The sequence below is a fragment of the Cyprinodon variegatus genome, unplaced genomic scaffold (genome assembly GCF_000732505.1).
Source record: "Cyprinodon variegatus isolate N-32 unplaced genomic scaffold, C_variegatus-1.0 Scaffold2, whole genome shotgun sequence".
Taxonomy (NCBI): Eukaryota; Metazoa; Chordata; class Actinopteri; order Cyprinodontiformes; family Cyprinodontidae; genus Cyprinodon; species Cyprinodon variegatus.
In genome coordinates, this window is record NW_015150455.1 from 871,739 (window position 1) to 892,104 (window position 20,366).

A 20,366-nucleotide genomic window follows, 5' to 3' on the forward strand; every position below is an offset into this window, starting at 1 on the left:
TAAAGGGGGAGGGGCATATGTTAAATGTATGTTTGGTAAACACAACTTTTTTTATTTATGTCCCTGACTTTTTCCACCCAGCAGCGTTACAAATCCATGAAAGAAATTTTAAAATCAATGGAATTAGACAGCCAAAGTCTTTCCAACCCCTCAAAGAAGGGACACATTTAAACTATAAACCAAAATATTGATTTGCAACTGATTTAAAAGCCCTGTCAAACACGCTAAATAAAATCCAGAAAGCAAAGGGTAAATTAGCTCTACAGAGAGGAGCCGTACACCACTACATGCAGAAGACAGGTTAAAGTGATTTTTTTCAGTCTGCAGAGTCGATTTGCTGATTTTGAGTTCCTTTAGTCAAAGTTGAGCTGGTGGCCATCAAAATGAGTGAGCACGTGGTTCTCAAACACCTTTTGGTCGCAGTCTAGCGGGAACTGCTCGCTGCACATTGGGCAGCTCTTCCAGTGGCTCTCCACATGCTCCTCAAACTTGCTCTGGTCGTAGTTGGGTGGGAAGATAACCTCGCAGAGCGGACAACGTTTCATGTCCATGCTGATCACGGCGGGAGGCGGGGGAAGGAAAAAAAAAAACAGGGAGACAGGAAGAGAACGCTCATATTAACAGCAGTTGAGCAACCAAAAAGTACCTAATGAAGAACGTCTGTTTGATGCGATGTGGGTGGCCTGCTCGTCAACAATACCAACACAAATGGAGGGTGGGGGTGTTGCTGACTACTTTACAGAAGCGGAGTAAAGCTGAGGCATGGTAAACATGGACGGCTTTAGCGGGAGAAGGGTGTTACCTGGAGTCGAAGCAGAAGGGGGTTTGTCCATCGCTCACATATGAGCTCCGGGTTTCTGTTGCTAGTGGCTGTTCATTGGTGTTACCCTTGGAGGAAAAAACAAATAAACACTAAAATAAAATGCCTCTGGATTGCAACAGTCACTTTAAAGAGATGATTTCTCTTAAAGATATTGACTTCATGTTATATGGATACCACAAACTTTAAATTATTAGGATTTTCTATAAAAAACGATCACTTAGGTGTTTCGTTTTTGTATTTACAAAAATCTAAATCAGTCGGTAAAGCCTCTTTGGAGAGAGACCACAGCAGTAAGTCCAATTAAAATGCCTCTGCCAGCTTAGCTCTTCTATAGTAGGACTGGTCTATATAAGGTTGGTGATAAGCTGATTATTTACTTGCTTCGATAGGATATTTATCAAACATAGACCCTAAATGCTGGAAATGTCACAAGGTTTTATCATATCTTAGAATTTGATTGTTTTTTTTATATCCTAACCAACACCTGTATACCTTTTAAAATATAACTGAATTAACAGTAAGTTTACATTATTGCAATCCGAGCATATATAGTGTACTGCACACAAGACCGAAACCTTACTCCACAGGTTTGCAGTGTTTTCTATGACTTGTGTAAAAAGGGAACTTATTTTGACTCTTTTCCAGTGACAAGCAATCACAAAACAAATTATTTTTTGTACTGTAAAGTCTGATTCTGGCCTGCAGAGGAAGAGTGGCTTACGTTGTTGTTTTCCTCTGCCTCCTCGTGTCCTTCTGGTCGGCTGAGGTTGCGGGAGGGTTGGATGCAGACCACGTTGCTGTCCCAGGATGGTGGGCCCACAGGGGGCAGCTTGAGAGGCTGATCATCTAAAAGCTCCTCCTCTATCTCGTCTACAGATACATAATTCAAACACTGTTCACAGAAATATCTCATTTTATCCAACAGTTAGATTTTCCTTTCAAATAATTGTTTACCTTTTGAGTCTGAGATAGAGTAAGGGTTCCCAAAGTGTAGCTTGCTTGGGCTCTGAGAGACCAGCAGGGGGGTGGGGCTATCCTGGGCATAAGGGACAGGGTATTGAAGAATTAAAGGCACACTGGTCTGGAGGTTCTCCACACTGGATTTCTCGCTGGCACCTTGGTCGCCCTTCTTGCTGTTACTCTTTTGTAACTCCTGAGGAAACACGCAAAATAAATGCACAAAATAAATGGAGGAATTTGTTCTTTTTGTCAACCTAGAAACCTAACAAGCTGTTACAGAAATTCAGATTATGATATTGGGGATCTTCTTCCTTAAAGTGAGGCTTTTGCTCACACAATCAGCTTAGCTAGCAGCTTGATTAAGAAAGAGGGCTGATTCAAAATGGCTGGAACCATTTTGTGTTTAATGACGTCAAACTAATTTAGTGTCTAAACCTCAAACGGGTTGAATCCACCCCTCTGAGCTTCACCAGCTCTAACTTAAAGCATCATATTAGAGCTGTGAGGAGCTTCCTGTGGAACAAACCAATGACATGGACAACATTTAATTTGCATTTCCAATTAGTGGCCTTTTAAAGCCGGACTAAATGGTAGTGATGTGGTATTTTTAGGGAGTGTGCGGTGGCTGGAGTCTAGAAAAGAGAAAATGAGAGATGTTACAAACCCCCTCCAGTTTTTCCTTCTCCTTCATAACAAGTGCAAACGCGTCCCTCAGCTCCTTTAGCTCCCGACCCTTCTCAGCTACTTGACTCTGTGGTAAACAATAGACACAAAAGCAGTGGAATGAAAAGAATAATCTTATCTCATTTAATGCGCTCCGGACTAAAAAAATAAAAGTCTCCCTGAAATACAGTCAGGCTTCGGTATGTGACATTAATTGATCACAAGCATAAACGGTTTCCTTTAGCTGGGGGCTGATTTATGCTCGATACTCCTCAAAGCAAAACAACCTGTTTGAATTCTCCTGAGACACTGAGCAAATATCCGCCTGACCGAGCCAAGCACAGCATTAGCAGTGCGACTAGAAAGGATTCCTCTGAGCCAAGCCTTGCTTGTCTCCAGAGCCTGACATAAACAGCAGTAAACTGCCGTCTCACAGATAGGCCTGCTCATAAACAACACTGTCAGAGCAAACTGTGTTCAAGGGGTAGAGAGAGCATCAAAGTCTCCATCCCTGAGCTAGACCAGCCACTCACGGTGGTAAAAACAGAGTCAGGTCTGAAGACAGAACTGCTTTGAAGGCACCAGTTGACGCTGGGAGTCTGACCTTATAACGGTCCTCTGCGGCAGCCAGCTGCAGCTTTAGATTCTCGTTGGTCTTTAGCTGCTCCTTCAGTTTCAGCTCCATCTTGGCCAGCTCGTCGGCAAACATGCTGCTGCGCTCCTTTTCTTCCTAAACAACAAACGGATGCTGATCAGCCGCTTGCAGCAGACATTGTCCTCTCCCCGAACTACAGAGGACCACCACATGCTTGGACAGAAACCAGAAAGGCGTTTCGTACCATCAGCATCTGCCTGCATTTCCTGTATTTGTCGTTTCTGTCCGACGCCTCTCGGCTGATGCCTTTCAGCTTCTCCTGGATGATGGCCTCCAACATGGGATCAGCAGAACCTGGGCTGCCTGTGGAGACAGGGAAGCAAATAAAGGAATGACTAAAATATAAAGGCCAGCTGATTTCCAGTTTATAGAAGCTTTACCTAAATGTACTTGAATGGGTAAAAACAGAAAACATGTATAGTAATTAAATTTGACATTTTCTAAAGAATTTTGTTTTGTTTCCCTAATTTGAAACAACTCTTTCTTCCACACAACCAGACAGAACTGGATATAAATACCTGGCACTGATGTTTCTGGACTCCCTGATGCAGGGACTGCTGCAGCTTCTGGGACTGTGCTTTTTTTCACCTCCTATGAACAGAACAAAAGACAAAACCCAGCATCCTTTTAGACAAAGAGGGAATGCTTTCTGTAAGAACAACAAATGTCAATACAGCACACGAAGAAATGAAAAAATAAAAAAACAAGTTATTTTCTATAGGAACCTACCCCCTGCTGGTCAGACAACTTAAGCACTTGTTTCTGCAGACGCTGGCATTCCTTGTATTTTTCCTTATAGTGCTCTGCAGCCATGAGCAGCCGCAGCTTCAGGTCCTCCACCTCTCTCTGAAGCTCCGCTACAACAGCCGGGTCTGTGGCAGCTTCTTCCTCTGGTTTGGCCTGTTTTTCCAAAAAACAAAACAGACACAAAAATTATGGGCTAATGGACTATTGTACAGAAATATGCATGAAAATAATGTAAAGGTAGCTAAAATGCTACCTTTTTTCTACTTTAGAAATAATCTTAAATCAGGACTTCAGACAACAATATGATCCCTATTAGCAAAGTGGCATTATTATAGCTTTTTTAGAATGTGTTAAAATGCAGAACAGTACTACTTGAACTGAATCCAACAGCTAGATTGTGACATATAATAATAGTGATTAAAATGAGTAGTTTTACTCACAAATTTGATAACCATCCTCTATTGTGGGACATCGTGGACAAAAATGTGTTTGATTTCAGCACAGAATATTTATGCTCAAAGCTTTTATTGTGAAGGTATATCTGGGTTTATGTGCTATGCTTTTACAGCTTACAAAGTAGAAACTCATTGAACTGCCTCCAAAATAAAAGCCTTCCGAGGAGGTGAACGTCTCAAGAACATGAGAGGATAGAGAACTTTAAGACACAAACCTGACCTAAGTTAACTTAGCGTTAGCCAATAACAGCTTGTTGCATGTTGTCCTGATAACTGAGCATCTGAGAGTTTTAATGTTGCAGTTTACATATTGTATGGTTTTAAGGCTAATTTCATTTTGTAACAGGAATGTCAACAGTAAAAATATGTCATCTTAATAATTATGATTTTTTCAGTTTTTATGAAAGAGTCTAATCTGCTTCACACATCCGGCAAGACTTAACATAACTTGTAAATGAAACAGAAAATAGTTTTAGTAGAAAACTGGAAATAATACAAATAAAAAGTATCATAAAGTGGAGGTGTCCTAAACTTGCATGGCAACAATAGATTTTGTTGGCTCTGATTAGGGATGAGCTGACAGATACAAAAAAGTTGTTTTTTTCTCACTATTCATTTAATGTCTCACATGTTTGAGTTGTAATCTGTCAGATTAGGATCAGTGCTTCAGTCTCTCTCTCTTCTAAATTAATCAAAATCTGTATCTGTAGGTGGAATACCAGACTATTCTAAAGTTAATCACTAAATGAGAACAATCCTCTTTATAAAAAAAAAAATATATAAAATTTAAACGCTTTCCAACCCTTAAACCCACCGCTTCCTGTTTGGCGTCTGCCTTCATCTGCTCGACGATAAGCTCCAGACGGACACACTGGGCCTGAGCTTCAGCCTTGGCCTGGCGGAGGGCATCCGCCTCCAGCTTCATGTGGTACAGTTCGGACATGGTGCGGTCTCGTGCGCTGGAGGCATCCCTCAGCTCGGCAGACAGCAAAGTAGACTGCTGATGGTTGGCCTGGAGCTGCTCTTCTTTTTGGCGAAGCTGCTCCTTCAGGGCTTTCATGTCACCCTGTTAGACCCAAACAATGTTATCATGCTAAGATGATACATCGAATGTGATGCTGAAAATAACTACTTAATAGTTAAAGATAGTGAGGCACCGATCTGATACCTGGATCACATATTGGCTCAGATGTTAAAGGGGTCACGAAATGATTAAATCGGGTATTTGGTGCTGGTCCTTAGGGTTTCTGAATAGGGTGTGTAACATTGGTTGGGCTGAAAATGGCTGTTCTATAAGCCCTAATGCAAGCTTGGTTAAGAGCCCCAGAAGGAAACGACAGGTTTTCTTCCTTTTATGGTATTTTCATGAATATTTAGATGAGCTGTGTGTTGATTGGTTGGTTTACAATGAGCAAAGATGCTGAGCAAAGAAGAATCATAGCAACAAGCGCTCACTCACTGAAACATCGAATTGTTGATATGGTAGAGTGACCAGACGTCCTTTTTTTCCCAACGTTTAGCAAATCCTGCTTTGAACTGTCCAAGATTTTGAAAGCTGTCTTCGGTAAAATGCTTAGAGCAAATGAACAGCTGAGCATTAAACTTTGCAGGGATCTTCTAACAGACAATAATCCATACCTGTCAAGTCTTGGTATCCTTTGGAAGACTGAAAATTTTCCACTTTCTCTGTGAAGCCTGAAACACTGCGAACATTGGAACACTATAGGTGACCAGTGGGCTGGTCTGTATGTCAATTTCGGGGCGTGACAAAAGTACAGGCCAGAACCAAATATAACAACATCCCCGAGTTTACGTCAAATCAGTGCTTCGTCTGAATTTGCCCGTTTTATGGTGGAAGTTTAGAATTGTGAGATTTGCAGAGAAAGGAGGTGTAGATGGGATTTGAACTTCTCTGTACATCCATTTCAACCACTGAACTATGATTATTCATCTATGAAAATGTAAACTCTGATTTGCATTCTATGACCCCTTTAACCAATTAGCTGGAACAGATATCGGTGGTTTGAGATACAGTCCAGAGCACTTTACATATAATTGTTATTTTTTTTTCTTTTTCTGGCATATTTGTTAATAATTATATTTATATCTGTGTTAATATGTTATTTTTTTAACAATGTTAAAAGGCTAAAGCCTTTAATTATATGGCTAGATATATGGTTCATTCATTTAGCAGCTGAATCAGAGAAGTCGGCTGATATGCTTAGGCCAGGTATCAGCATCGATTGGGAAAAAATCTAGATTGGTTCCTCTAGATACAAATCCAAAGCTATGTGTCATATTATACTGTTGATGTTATTTGTGTACAAAAATAGTAAAGAAATTCCTACCAGGGGGTGAACTTTGGCCAGAACCTCCTTGTACTGTTTTTCCTTCTCTGTAAGGCATGCCTGCAGACGTCCCACCTCTTCTTTGAACTGGGCAATGGTGTTTTCCTTGTTTACGTCCACGGACTTCAGCATCTGCAGCTCTGCACTCAACTTAGTATTTTCCAGCTCCCGGTTTTTCAGGTGAATCTGATGCATGCACAAAAATGAATATCAAGAAGCCAAACACATGCACAAGAGAGGCAGTGTTACCAAACTTTGCTTTATGTATAAAAAGCTTCACAAGAAAACTCTGAAATTAAATTGACACAAGCTCCTTATAATGTTGCTGTGTCAGACTGAAATCTAGACAATTTGTTCACATATTTTTTATAATCGGACATTTGAGAAAAAACGTAACTTTTAGATAAACTAAATATCAAAACAGAAAACCTAAATATGCTTGAGGTTAGATCTCATTGGATTTATGAGATCTGGGTGAAACAGTTCACTTTCAAAAGCTGCATCCTAATAAGTTATAACATGATCAAAAATTTTATTTGTTATGATAGTTTCAATTAAAAAGGCAAAGAGCTGTAGCCTATCCTGGAGCTGACATCCAGGTGGTCCTAAAACCCATATTTCACCTCCATCCCAAGCCTTGACAGTCAATTTAAACTCATGCTCGTGCTTCCCTTAATAATTCCACAGCAATGTGTTTTGGACCTTTTTCTATCAGACTTTCTTTTTCCGTTAAACTTCTTATGAAACTTATTTTTTTTGCATTTTCAATGCAATGTTTGTCTATTCTATGAACTAAATGTTTTTGCTTCCAACAACTATGACTATGTCACACCCCCTCCTGCCATTATTCCCAGTTCCCTTGAGCAACAATATGAATCACTCTTAAGTTAAAACTCCTTGGAAGGGATTTTTTAAGCCAAGATTGGAGGAGTGAGGAGTGGGAATCTTTAGGATACCAGCCCCAGGTCTAAGACAGATCAGAGAGTTCAAACCAGTAACACCAAAGGGTCCTTTTTCTCAAAACATGTCGGAAACCTGCTAATAAATCTCACTTTTGAGACCTCATTAAAATAAAGAGACAGATATTAAGATAGGCCTTTAAAGCGGTCCTTTAGAAACATCTCGTGTAATGGTGAAAGTTAAATTAGATACAGGGTTCTGGGCTCCATTTCTGTGGCAGCTCTACAGTCAGTGGCCCTCCCACTTCCTGTACAGCGCCCACCACAACACAGGACACGCAAACACTAGACGGACTAGGAAACCGAATTATGCATGCCTCATTTAAAGTCAAACGTTCCACTTCACAGAATCAATTAAGGAGCACAAAATGGAAAAACAGGAAGAATCAGAAAAAGATCAAGTATGCGTCTGAGTCTGATGTATCTACAATAACACGGTAAATGAGTCAAATGGTAAAGCTGCCAAGTTTTCTAACAAACCTGAGGGGTGACATAGAGGTATCTGGCTGAAAAAAAAAAACACAACTCATATCTCTGAGGCGTTACTTCTAAAAATCAAACTTCACCTTATAGAGTTCCTTCTCATCTTTCTCATTCTTCAGGTGAGATTCAAGAGCCTCTTTCTCTACGGCAACTTTCTTCAATCGATCTTTAAGACTGTATAAAAAAAAAAGCACACATTTGTATAAAACATAACATTTTAAAGTTATGGACGTCTGGATTAATATTCAACCAGTCACCTGTCTAGCTCCGTTTCCTTTTGAAGGCCTTTCTGTGTGACGCCGATCAGGTCCTCCTCCAGCTGAACAATTCTATCTGTGGCCTCCTCCAGTCTCCTCTTGACTTCCTCCTTCTCCTCCTGAAGGGCCTGAGAGGAGAGCAGGAGATCCTACGAACACAAAGCAAAAGGAGGCTGAATACAATAACTAAGCTAAACTGTGACATAAAGCCAGGCTCTGTCATTTAGTTTGTACTACAAATCTACATTAATAAAAAACCTAAAATGGCTGAAGTCTGGAAAATGTATGTAAGGTATAAAAACGCCTAAATCATTAAAGAAAGTTAAAGCTACATGTAGAGTTATAAACTTTGAAGATGACATAAAAAAGAAAAAAAAAACTTTTTTTACAATTTGCTTATGAGACGAGTTTTGGAATCTTTTATATTCACACCACATAAAAATTTCATATAAAAGTAAAGCCGTAAAATTAACAACCACAAAATCTGTAATCATATTTACATCTGTAGATCCTTTAAACGCAGCGGATTTATGACACACAGCGGTGCACTAGATTATTACTGACAATGCTCTTAGGACTTAATGTTACGCTATAAAAAGTGGAATGACAACCTTGATAATGCAGGCATTTCTATTTGTCAGCATGTGATTTACTATTGCTGGTTTGAGTTATGCTGCATGTTTGGGCTGCTTCACTAGGGGGTGCTAGCACACTGTTTGGCCTGTATTGAAAGAAATAATGAGAGGTCAAAGACAGAAAGAACTAGCATATAAATAACCCCTTTTAGAATCTGCAGCTTCTTTAAGGTTGTAACTCACAATTAAAGGTGAGTTTTTGGTTTCATTGAATAGATAGGAGAATAAGTAATGTCCTTAGAGCTGGTATTCACATGCCGATGATAAACAGTCTGAACTTACTTGGATCTCTCTTCTCAGCTGGGCACAGTTCTCCTTCTCTTGCTCAAACTCCTTCTGCAGACTCTCTTTCTCTGCTTCCAGCTGCTCCTTCTCCTGCTGAATAAGCGCCATGTTTTTGAGGAGTTCATCTTTCTCTCTTTGAACTTCTTCCACTTTTTGCTGCTCAAACATGAAAAAGGGCAAATGTTAAAATGCTAGTTAGCATTTTACAGCAGTTTTGGTCTGAAGGGCGGCAGCAGATTTAAATCTTACTATACCTCAAGCAAGCCAGCCTTGGTGGTGACTACCAGGATGTCAGAGTTGCATTCATCTTCCACGGTCAACAGCTCATCCTCTGAGGGGCTGCTTGCACGGAACTGGAAAGGGGTGCTAGCACCCCGGATCTCTCCTTTGTGGGTCACGTAACAAAACTGGTAGAACTCACCATCATCGTTGGGTACATAGTAACCTAGGGAGGAAAGCCATCCAGTCACTAAAGCAGCATGGAAAGGTAACTATTTCTACTTACGACCCTTAACCAATTCTATTTTCTAAAAGCAGATGCCATTTGGTGACCTTAGGCTGTTGAACACAAACTACATGTGAAGTTGTGACATTGAATCTCAACAGGAAACCAAGCCTGAGATGTTTTCTTTATTCCACTTCATGTCTGTTGAGTCCAATAGAGGAAATATATAGTGTAAGAAATTGTTCCAACACTCAACGGTGTGGAGAACAGAACAATCCTGTCATTGATCTCAATGGTGTCTGAAATATAACTTTTATTTTGACAAGAAAACACTTTTTTTCTGGTAAAATATTTCAGGATCATCTGACCGTTCTTTTTTTTCTTTAACCATCTCGAGATCACTGCCGAATCTGGTTCCTCCCAGGTGTGATGAATGCAACACTCTCTAAAAGGCTTCCAGGAATCTTCAGGCCCACAGCATCACAGATTCTCCACCACACCCAACAATAGGCATCATGTTCTTTTTTTGTTCTTCAATTTAAACCAAACACATCATAAATCATTTCCTTCATAAACCCTCAACGGAAAGCAAGCTCTGAGCTCCCACTGACGACTCATAAATCAGAAGCGGATACAGTGACATCCCACAGAGCTGTGAGTGAGAATAACTGGCATGAGGATGACAAAGAGGCTGGTTTGGCTCAGCATCCAAATCACCACACAGAACAACATCTGAGGAAGCTATTGTGGAAGCTACTGAGCAAAGGCTTCAACGTTAATTATGTCACCTTTTTACATCATCAGAAATAACCTAGTTACGCTTATAAATTCAGTGGCTCCCTTGTTGCACAAAACGGGAAGTCATTGTTGCAGCACTACTTCAGCCAATGAACCAATGAAGCCAGATGTTCACTATGAAAATTAGCCAATGAGGACATTTACCTACCTCGCATGCAGAGCTAAAGGCATGACAGAGGTAGGGAGAGGTCTGATCCCCCCCCACTGCTGCATTGGTCCTTTTAAAAGATCCAAGGAGACAGCTAAATAATCTTTTGTTTAAGAGCGGTTAGTCTGATCAGACCAAAAAAAACATGGTTCTGGTCCAAAATCCCAGTAGAGCTTTGCAAATGTCTTTATGTTTGTGTTGGTAGGGAGGGAAAGGCTTTTTTCCCTGCTCCCTCCCAGGCAGCTGGTTAACACAGAGCTGGTCATTAGGATGACTTTAGAACCACGTCGCTAATCTCTCTCACATTTCTCTGAAACTGAGCTTCAGAGATCATTTCTAAACATCCCACCGGGGTCAGCATACATCGGCAGCATCAAAAGAATTAATCAAAACACACTCCTATTAGGCTGCAGCAACTAATGACTATTGTACTAATCAATTAATCTGTAGATTCTTTTTTTATTTAATTCATTAATAATCAGATCACAAAAGTTTCCTCAACAAAGAAGATTTTACCCAGAATTTAAAGTGCAGCTAAAACTGCAGAACATATTAATGGACAAAAAAGGTTTTTCATCCATAATAACTGCTTTGATTGGGTTGCTCTTTTAGCTAAAGGAATAAGAGACTGTATACTCTAGTTAACAATTAATCAGATGTTTTATCCCAAAGTCTGATAAACCCAGTGTAAGCACATATGGAAATTGACACACATGATGGGCTGCCGAGCTTGCTCCGACGCAGGTAAAATACATAGATAATTTTCAGCCATATAATCAACATATTTATACCCCTGAATAAAAAATATATAGATAACTAGTTAGAGGTTCTTGAAGACATTGATTAACTTGAAAATCATAAATAAATTAGACTTAATTGTAAACCTTTTATTTTTCCACAAGTACTTTGATTGCACTGTACTTTTTATTTCTACTTGACAAATAAACAACTGTTCTAAACATTTCGAGCTACTTAAGTGATTGCGTAGATTCAAACACATTTGAATCCACTGCTAGTTTACTTTTCTGTCTGCTGAACCTGTTGTGCCCCTTAGAGGCAAATTGAGCAAACAATAGCAAATATTCTCAATAAATCATAATATTTGGCTTTGTTTTAACATTAAACATTACCCCATCTAAGTACTGCTTTTAAAGGATTTGTGTTATGGAGAACAGAAATATTTGTCCTTAACCCAAATTTGTTATTTTACAATGCTGTGATTTGTTTGTACTTGTTATTTTCAAACCTACAAAAAAAGTAGGTTTGAAAATGTGTAATGTTTGTTCTGCATAATTTCAGTATTTTCACAAAACAGATTAAACAGCACAGTTCAAGTACCCCTACCCAAACTATAATAAAATAAACATACTTCAACATTAATATCAACAGACAAAACTCCAAGTGCAATCAACCTCCTACATACCCTGTATGAAATAATGCCTTCTTAAAGTAGAATTTTTTTTTTTTTGCGATATATATACACCTAATACCTGTTTGAGATTATTTCACTGCAACAAACGGGGCTTCTTACATATACGTTTACCAGTAGCATAAACATGATTTCCTACAACTGTGGATGTGGTTGGATAGAGTGGCATTTTACTCCCCTGAAGAATTCAGCCCCAATCTTCCACAATCCCCTGAAAAGCCCTTTCATATATGCTCATTAAAACGTGTCAAAATTACAGAAAACTTACCCTGAAAGACCACAGTTCTGTTGACTGCTGTGCCTTCCACGTAGTTCTCTGGGAGAGGCGACCACAAGAATGTGTAATAATCCCTCGCTGTGCTCCAACCAACCTGTGACACATCGAGGGGAATCCGTTTAACCAGCCGCTCCAACCACATCACTGCATTATAATAACAATGAAGAACCAACAGGGAGATTTTTTTTTTAAGTAAATCTGCAGGCACTTCCAAATTATCTCAAGCTGCAATGTCCAAGTAATGATGGGGTTTTTAAATCCATGTTGCCATGGCGGCTAAGTAGATGTCACCAATGCTATTTTCCCTTAAAGAGGAAAGATTGTCATTCCTGCAACCACCTCCTGGTCACTCTGCTAACCCTCATCGTGAAAAAGCCTGACAGAGGTACTGCAGCAACAACTCACTTTTACCAGGAAGAGGAAAATAGGTGAAAATTTTATATATAGGAAGCTTGAAAATGAAAACCAAAATGCAATTATATGTAATTTATATGTTGTCAACTGATGTCTGCTGGGGGGGGTGCAGAAAATACATCCACAACTTCAGACTGGTGCTATAAAACTGTCAAACCAGATCAGTGTCGGGTTGAGTGGGCTGCTTTTAGGCGTGCTTCCGCAACAAATCCTGTAAAACCAGACTGAGACACCAGCTTTTTGTCCAGTCAGTCAAAACTTTACCGACCTACTTTAGTGATTCACAAGAGCCAACATAGCAACAGATTTCAGTCTAACTTTTTTTTTTTTCTTTCCTTGCGTGGGTAATTTATTTTCTCAGCTGTATGCAAACAGCCTGCAGCTAAAGAGCTGCGAGTGTTCAAGAGAGCCACAGATAGTAGGGCTCTGGAGCTCCAAAAAACACCCCCAATTGTTACCCGTGCAGTCCCAGCCTGCAGCAGTTAAGAACAGGAAGCAATTAAAACCTGCGCCTCGTTAGGGAGTGTCATTACTGAGGGGCTAGCTCTTACTGGCCCACTCATTACAGCTGCAGAGGTGTTGTTTGGGCAAAACTGAGAGGAACTTAAAGCATTCTGGGGTGAGCACAAATGAGAAATAACAGATACACACTGTACGGCCAGAACCCTCAGATCAACAATCAGGGGTACCGTAGTAAACAGAGTCAGTCAACCTCCATAACATCAGCAGGCAGGTTAGAAAACTATGGGACTAATAATGCAGGAGGTGATATAGTGTCAGTGCTCCAGGAGGGCCCTATACACATGAATCACTGTCATTAGAGACACTTTGATTATAAAGCTGGGTTTGTTTTCTCTGAAACCTTTCCTGAACAACCATCCTTTATGGATCACTCCCACGTTGCAGTGCAGGTTGATGTTAAAAAAAAAAAAAAAAAAATCGAAGTTTGTTTTGACCTCAAGTGAAGGGGTGCCTATTAGTCAATTACTCAGCAAATATCAAAAAAACATAAATTGTTTATTTAAAATCCTTTTACTAGATTCATTTTCTCATCTTTGTGTGTCAAAGATTTAAGGGAATATCCCCAAAGCCTAAATAGTGTTTTATTAGTACTTGGAGGCTCAAATGTCGACGTAATGGCTGCTCAATTACCTGTTTGTTTGCTCTTCTTATGGCTGGCATCTCATTAAATATGCCACTCATGGTACTGCATGGTCCATATATGTAATATATATTTCTGTTTTCAGGATCTGAGGTCAGACCTCTAACCCAGCATGAGGCATCAAAAAGTTTAATCACAACATTTGAAAATGAAATATCATATTTAGCTTTGATGAGCACTTCTTTAATCCTTATTTTTTTGTTTCATTTGCTACAATCACCCCTTGAAATATTATATTTAAACCAAAAAACAATTTTTTGATGAAACTTAAGTAAATGACTGCCACTGGGTTCAACATATTGCTATAATAAGATCCATCTGAGACACTTTGGCATGTGGGGAGCTTTACTCATTGTGACCAGGCTCATCTTTCAGGTAAACATGAATGGCTGCACTCAAAATTTCCTATTTTATTAAGCCCAATTTAATACTCTTTTTCAACATTAGTGAAATCATTTACTCTTTATCTGTGGTCTATGACTTCATGGCATACACTAAAGAGAAACAAATACTCTGCAAGAAAAGAAAAATGTATTCCCTTTCCCTGGGAAAAAGAAAATGATGCAATTCTTGCAGCATTGGTTAGGGAGGGAACTTTTTTTCCTGCCCTTTGTCCCAGAAATATGAGGTAGGTGTGCTGTTTGAACACAGACCTATGAAGACTGCTGCACCTCAGCCCTAGAATTCACTTTAGCAAAGAAAAACAATGATTTTATTTCTTAAATTATCATCAGTTCCAATGCATTCATAAAAACAGCAAAGAGGTTCCATTACCTTAAATATGCCAACCCAGTCTTTTGCATGTGGTTTGATGAATTGCGTCAGGGTATAGTGACACTCCAGTGCAGCGTGGGGTAGGTAACTCTTCCCCACATTCTGGAAGATGACGTGGGCAAAGTTTGATGTGTCCATGTTTCTACTCAATAAGGTCCCATCCAGGAACAAAGCCATGAATCATTCAGCAGTGGCTACATGGGAGAGACCATAAAAAAAAAAAATTAAAAAAAATAGGATTAACCCAACGAAAAACCCAAATGGGAGTGTTTTCTATATGACTCAGTAGAAGTAATAAGGTAAACTTAAAGAGATTAAAACTAAATGCAAATGAAAGGCACTTGTGGTTTAAAAGAGTCTCTTAGAAACTGTAGCGTGGCAAATTTAAGAAAAAGGAGAGAAACATCTAATTTCAATTATCATCAATACAAAAAGTTTTAAAAACACAATGTATGTTAAAAAAATATATATTATGCTTTAGGGATGCACGATATAATCGGCCCCCTATCGGTATCGGCCTTAAAACTGAATATCGGACATCGGCCACCCCACCGATATTTAACCCGATATTTGATCAGCTTCTGAGTTTCTAAAGTCTAAAAAAAAAATACTACTTCTTCTTCTTCCTCAAAAACTTCTTTTTTACAGACTTAAAAACTTCTAAAGACAGGGAAAAAATATTGATACATTAAAATATCACAATATCTTCATATGCTGATATATTGCCATTTAAAAACACAATATCAATCTCTTTTACTAATGAAATATTGCTATATGTCATCGTTATGCTACGAAATCCCCCGAAAATTCACGAAATTTTGCCATATTTTTATATGTTGATATCTTGACGAGGTATCGATCTATTTTACTAACAAAATCTCACAAGAATTTGCAAAATATCACGAGAGTTTGTAACAGAACGATGAAATTTGACGAGATTTTGAAAGTAAAATAGATCGATACCGCGTTTTTAAAAATCAATTTGATATCAGCATATGAAAACATATTTGAGTATATTATTTTTCAAAGTGTCAGAAATTGATAACAAAACTGTTATTTTCAATGACTACTTATTTTTGTCCAGCTTTAACATCAGTATCGATATCGGCTACATGAGTTTTAAAATATCGGCCAAAATCCCAATATCGTGCATCCCTATTATGCTTTGGTAAAATGTGTGGAGAATGTGGTTAGTTTTCAACTTTTAGAAATTACAACACTCAGCCAAGATCTGCAGACATGCTGGACACTGCTGCTCATTTCTTTTAGCTTATTACTACGAAAATAATATGATGAAACAACTGAAATACCTGACAGCGGACTTCATGCAATATTTAACCTGTTTACATAAAAAATGTAATTCAGACATACTTTTATCACTCGCGCCTTGAGAGGCGAGACATGTAAAGTTACAGGTAAAAAAAAAATAAATCTGGTGTATTACTTTTCTTTTAAATAATAAAGCAATGATCTCTTATTCCTTGTATGAGGCAAGAATTTAAATTTATAGGAGCCTAACTTTTAATGAATGCTAGCACGGTTAATTTTTAATAGACCCTTTGATTTTTCTACTAAGCAAAACTGATAACCATTAAAGGTCAGTGCTTAAAAATATTCCTTTTTAGGCTTTGTTTCCTAGATGACTTCAGCAACTGTTTGTGCTTAATACTGCCAGCTTCTTAAATCAATTGAATATTTTTCATGCTGCATACAAAAAAGCCGTAACATACACAAACATTAGACTTATTGCTGCATTGGAGAAAGGTATTATTGGCATAAAGCCCTGTGTCAGATGATCATGACTCAGTGTTGTTATTCCTTGGCTTCTTTTTTGATAAGATGTGAAATGTAATAGAAATAAAAAATATGAATGTTTGGCTTCCCGTCATGGTCTAATCAAAAGCTTAAAGTCAACCAGGAGATAGTTTTTTTTAAATTATAATTACATTTCACCCCTTCCTTATGCAATGATTTTAAAGAATGATTACAATAAATGCACAAAAAACAACCATGAATGAGTTCCTATGTTTGACTGCGTGCCTACTTCAGTTCAAGCCAAAGAGAAAGGATTTAACCCCAGACCTTTATTCATTTTACCATTTCTCAGGTATTTAAAAGAGGTTTAAACAACACAGGCATTTAGTAATTTTCTAAGGAGACAGAAAAAGCACCTCTTGAAGAATCTTTTCTGACTGGCTAAAGGAAGGTCATACTGCTTTTACACAACAATTTTGATGGAGCAATAGCTATGTAATAGAAACCTACCAATCTGATACCTGAATCAAATATCAACCCTGATATTGACTAATTACCTGGATCAGATACTGGATGGACTACAGTGATCCAGCATTCTGATTCAGTCCTTTCTTTTTTTTATTAATATAGTTCACCACCATAGTTACTTTACTACCATGTTTGCAATATTTGTTTTGACATTGTTTACGTTAGGCCTGATGTTTTCTCTCACATGCAAGTACGGTTCATTCATTCAGCAGTAGTATCAATATCAGCCAATACTCTCAGCCCAGGTATGGACTGAAAAAAAATCTGAATGGGCGCATCTCTAGTATGCAAACATTTTTTTCAGTGAATATGGTCTGGGAGCATACCACTTATTGTTCAGTCATCACTGTATACATTAAATTAAAAACCCTCCAGCGATATGCATTACCTCCATCTATTTTGCTAAGGAATTCTATAATCCACCCACTTTTGGTGGGTTTATGGTTTATATTGATGTGAATCAATTACTTCAAATGCAGGAATTTATTGAATCCGCACACTTCTAGGTTTAGTTAATATAGCAAAGGATGATTAAAAGCTTTATTATATCAAAATAAATGTTTATTAAATTGATGGGTTGATAATTAAAACTACATGATGTCAGAATCAACATAGCAAAAAACAGTGGAAATGAAATGGGTGATAATAACCCTAATATGGGCTTTAGAATCATTACAACCAATGAAATGCACCTGCCATAGCCATTAGGGGAGATTAAGAGTTGATTCAACCAGTCAAATATGTAACAGACAAGCACAGCATGAAAGCTCCAAACTTGAAATATTATATACTTACAAATAGTGACTCAAGCATCTGTTGCACACACTGATACAACAATCAACTATGATTTAATATAATTTTAAAGAAAAAAATATATGATTTTTTCCCCCAGAAGATTAACAGTAAACAACTGGTGGTTATTTTACAGCTAATTTGATTTACAGCTAAGAATTTGAAATGATTAGCACACGTAAAATGGCACAATCTACTGTTTAGTGATGAGAAGTAAAAACAAAGGGAATTAAGTTAAATATGTTCTTCTAGTTTAATTTCATAGGTTCAAATTTGCGACTAAAGTATGTCCCGGAAGAACATAATGCATTGTAGAAAGACTTGTTTTGTATAGACATAATTTCCTGCAAATGTTTTACACAAGAGGGATTTTGAGCAGTAACAAAATCCAGGAGATAGACTCCAACCTTTCTTATCAATATAAACTACAACACAGATGACAAGTGTGCTTTTGCATTTCAGTTTAGACAGAGGTGTCAAGTAATGAAGTAAAAATACTTTGTTACTGTATTTAACTACACTTTTTAGGTATCTATAATTTACTTCATTACTTATTTTTCTTCCAACTTCTGACTTCTATTCATTACATTTTCACAAAAGTATCTGTACTTTCTATTCCTTACATTTTTAAAACAAACGTCACTCATTACTCTTGGCTTCGGTTTAATGTTTATAAATATTTATTTCACGTCATGTGCGCCATCCAATGCATATCATTGGCGCCATCCACATCTAGTGAACACTTGTGAAATTGGATGAGTCGTATAACGCAAACACTCATTGGTTAGCTAAAGGAAATCATCAGAAGCAAGCAGGTGTTCTTCAAATTGCAAACGTGAATTGTCTATGCCAAGCTACAATGTCAGATTCAGAAAAATTGTTTGAAAATTTGGACACAGGCGATAGCGTATCGGGAGATGGAGAGGGAGACCAACAAGACCCATCCTTGGCCCTATATTAAAGAATTTTTCAAAATAGTCAAAAAATAGAGCTTTCAACTCATATAGTGGCATCCGGCTGTTTTTTTAAAGGTTTTTTAAAGGTTAAACTACTTTAAGTAGTTTTTGGAGCACAAACTTTTTCACTTTTAATTGAGTAAAGAGGTCAAGTTGATACTTCAACTTTTATCAGTGTTTTCAAACTGCGGTATCTATACTTCTACTTAGGTAACATGTGTGTACTTTTGACAACACTGCCTATAGATAATTTATTTTATTTCTCTTAATAGCTTTGTTATAATTTGGACCGACTATGAATCTGGCTTTGTTGTGTTCCTGAGCTTTTCTGTTCGTTCTCTATATCACTGAGGTACTCTTGTTACATCCTTGTCTTCAGCTAAATATATAAATAGAAATGCCAGCAGTCAGGGAGTCAAGGACCCGAGGCCTTGTTCCGAATAAAACCCCACAGAGGAATCAGCACATATACTTTATTCTTATCTAAATGTATTATTATCAACACTATACATCTGTAAATGTAATTGCTACATATTACAGTCTACCATGCCATCACAATCGAGATAAAATAGAAAAAGATGTTTAAAAGTCTATTATAGTTGATAAATAAATGTGAACTGTATCGTAAAAACAACACAAAACGATTAATGATACCTAAAGTTCTAGGTTGGGGGAGTTTCCATTTGGGCCTGTTATTTTATTTCGACGCACTTTGGCCTGGGACGGAGAACAGTTGGAATTAATAAAGCAGTGTTATCTATAAGATCAACCATGTCATTTCTAATATTAGAAAATAAATAATGTGTTAAAAAAAAAGTGATAGTCGTGCCAGTTAGTAAGTTAATGTCGAATGAGGCCTATAGTAAAACATTTGCCATATTTGGCTAGCTTAGCAACGCTGCTAGCTAGCAGCTAGCTAGCTTCGGCGACACATTTAAAGCAAAACACCAACCTTTAAGCAAAAGGCACACACTGTTTAACCTCGCACAAAAACATTAACCCAACGGGTTGAAATTCACCGAGCTGTCATACATAACGTCAATGACAAATAAAGTAACAGTTCAACAAAAAGATAACAGCTATCAGTGAGGACAAGGTTACAGCTAATGTAAACAGTTAGCAACTTTTTAGCTTAATTTAATTTCTAAATGCAGATTGCCAGGCTACAAAATGTGATATTCACAATCTTATAGTATTTATAAAACGAAGATTAAACATACCTTGTGGACATGTTATACATCGACTAACATCCCAATCTAACATACAAACGCAGTTGACGCAGTTCAGGGCTTTCCCGAGTCTGCTTCCTGGAATAATAATAACATAACGTCATTTCCGCAAAGGACATGTTTAAAAACAAGAAAAATAATTAAATCATGACATACTCGATCTTAATAGAGTTGAATTGGTCCCTTATATTAGGAAATAATGATAAGCAAACTTGAATTTAACACCAGTGCGATTTCTAATAACTTTTATAAAAGAAACAGAGGTCTTCATCATCCTTACACTACTTTTGGGGTTTTAATGTTATTTCAACGAAATTTATTTTTTGTGTTAATTTCACTCAGAATGAAGGACAGCTAGCCTTTTGGAGGTTCAAAGAAATCATCTTTAA

At 37.9% G+C, this 20,366-nt stretch overlaps 1 protein-coding gene across 1 annotated transcript; it reads right to left on the bottom strand.

The window, feature by feature from the left end:
* Window positions 1-59: 59 nt before the first annotated feature.
* Window positions 60-20,080, bottom strand: tax1bp1 (Tax1 (human T-cell leukemia virus type I) binding protein 1). The gene is made up of 18 exons (XM_015370343.1): window positions 19,969-20,080; window positions 14,718-14,911; window positions 12,359-12,461; window positions 9,525-9,715; window positions 9,268-9,426; window positions 8,351-8,499; window positions 8,177-8,267; window positions 6,652-6,837; window positions 5,118-5,369; window positions 3,831-4,001; window positions 3,620-3,692; window positions 3,286-3,404; window positions 3,051-3,176; window positions 2,448-2,534; window positions 1,778-1,976; window positions 1,545-1,693; window positions 803-888; window positions 60-552 (listed from the first exon to the last, which is right to left on the bottom strand). The coding sequence occupies exons 2-18, from the start codon at window positions 14,892-14,894 to the stop codon at window positions 354-356; spliced, it is 2,517 nt and encodes an 838-aa protein (XP_015225829.1). The 5' UTR covers window positions 14,895-14,911; window positions 19,969-20,080; the 3' UTR covers window positions 60-353.
* Between the last annotated feature and the right edge of the window lie 286 nt (window positions 20,081-20,366).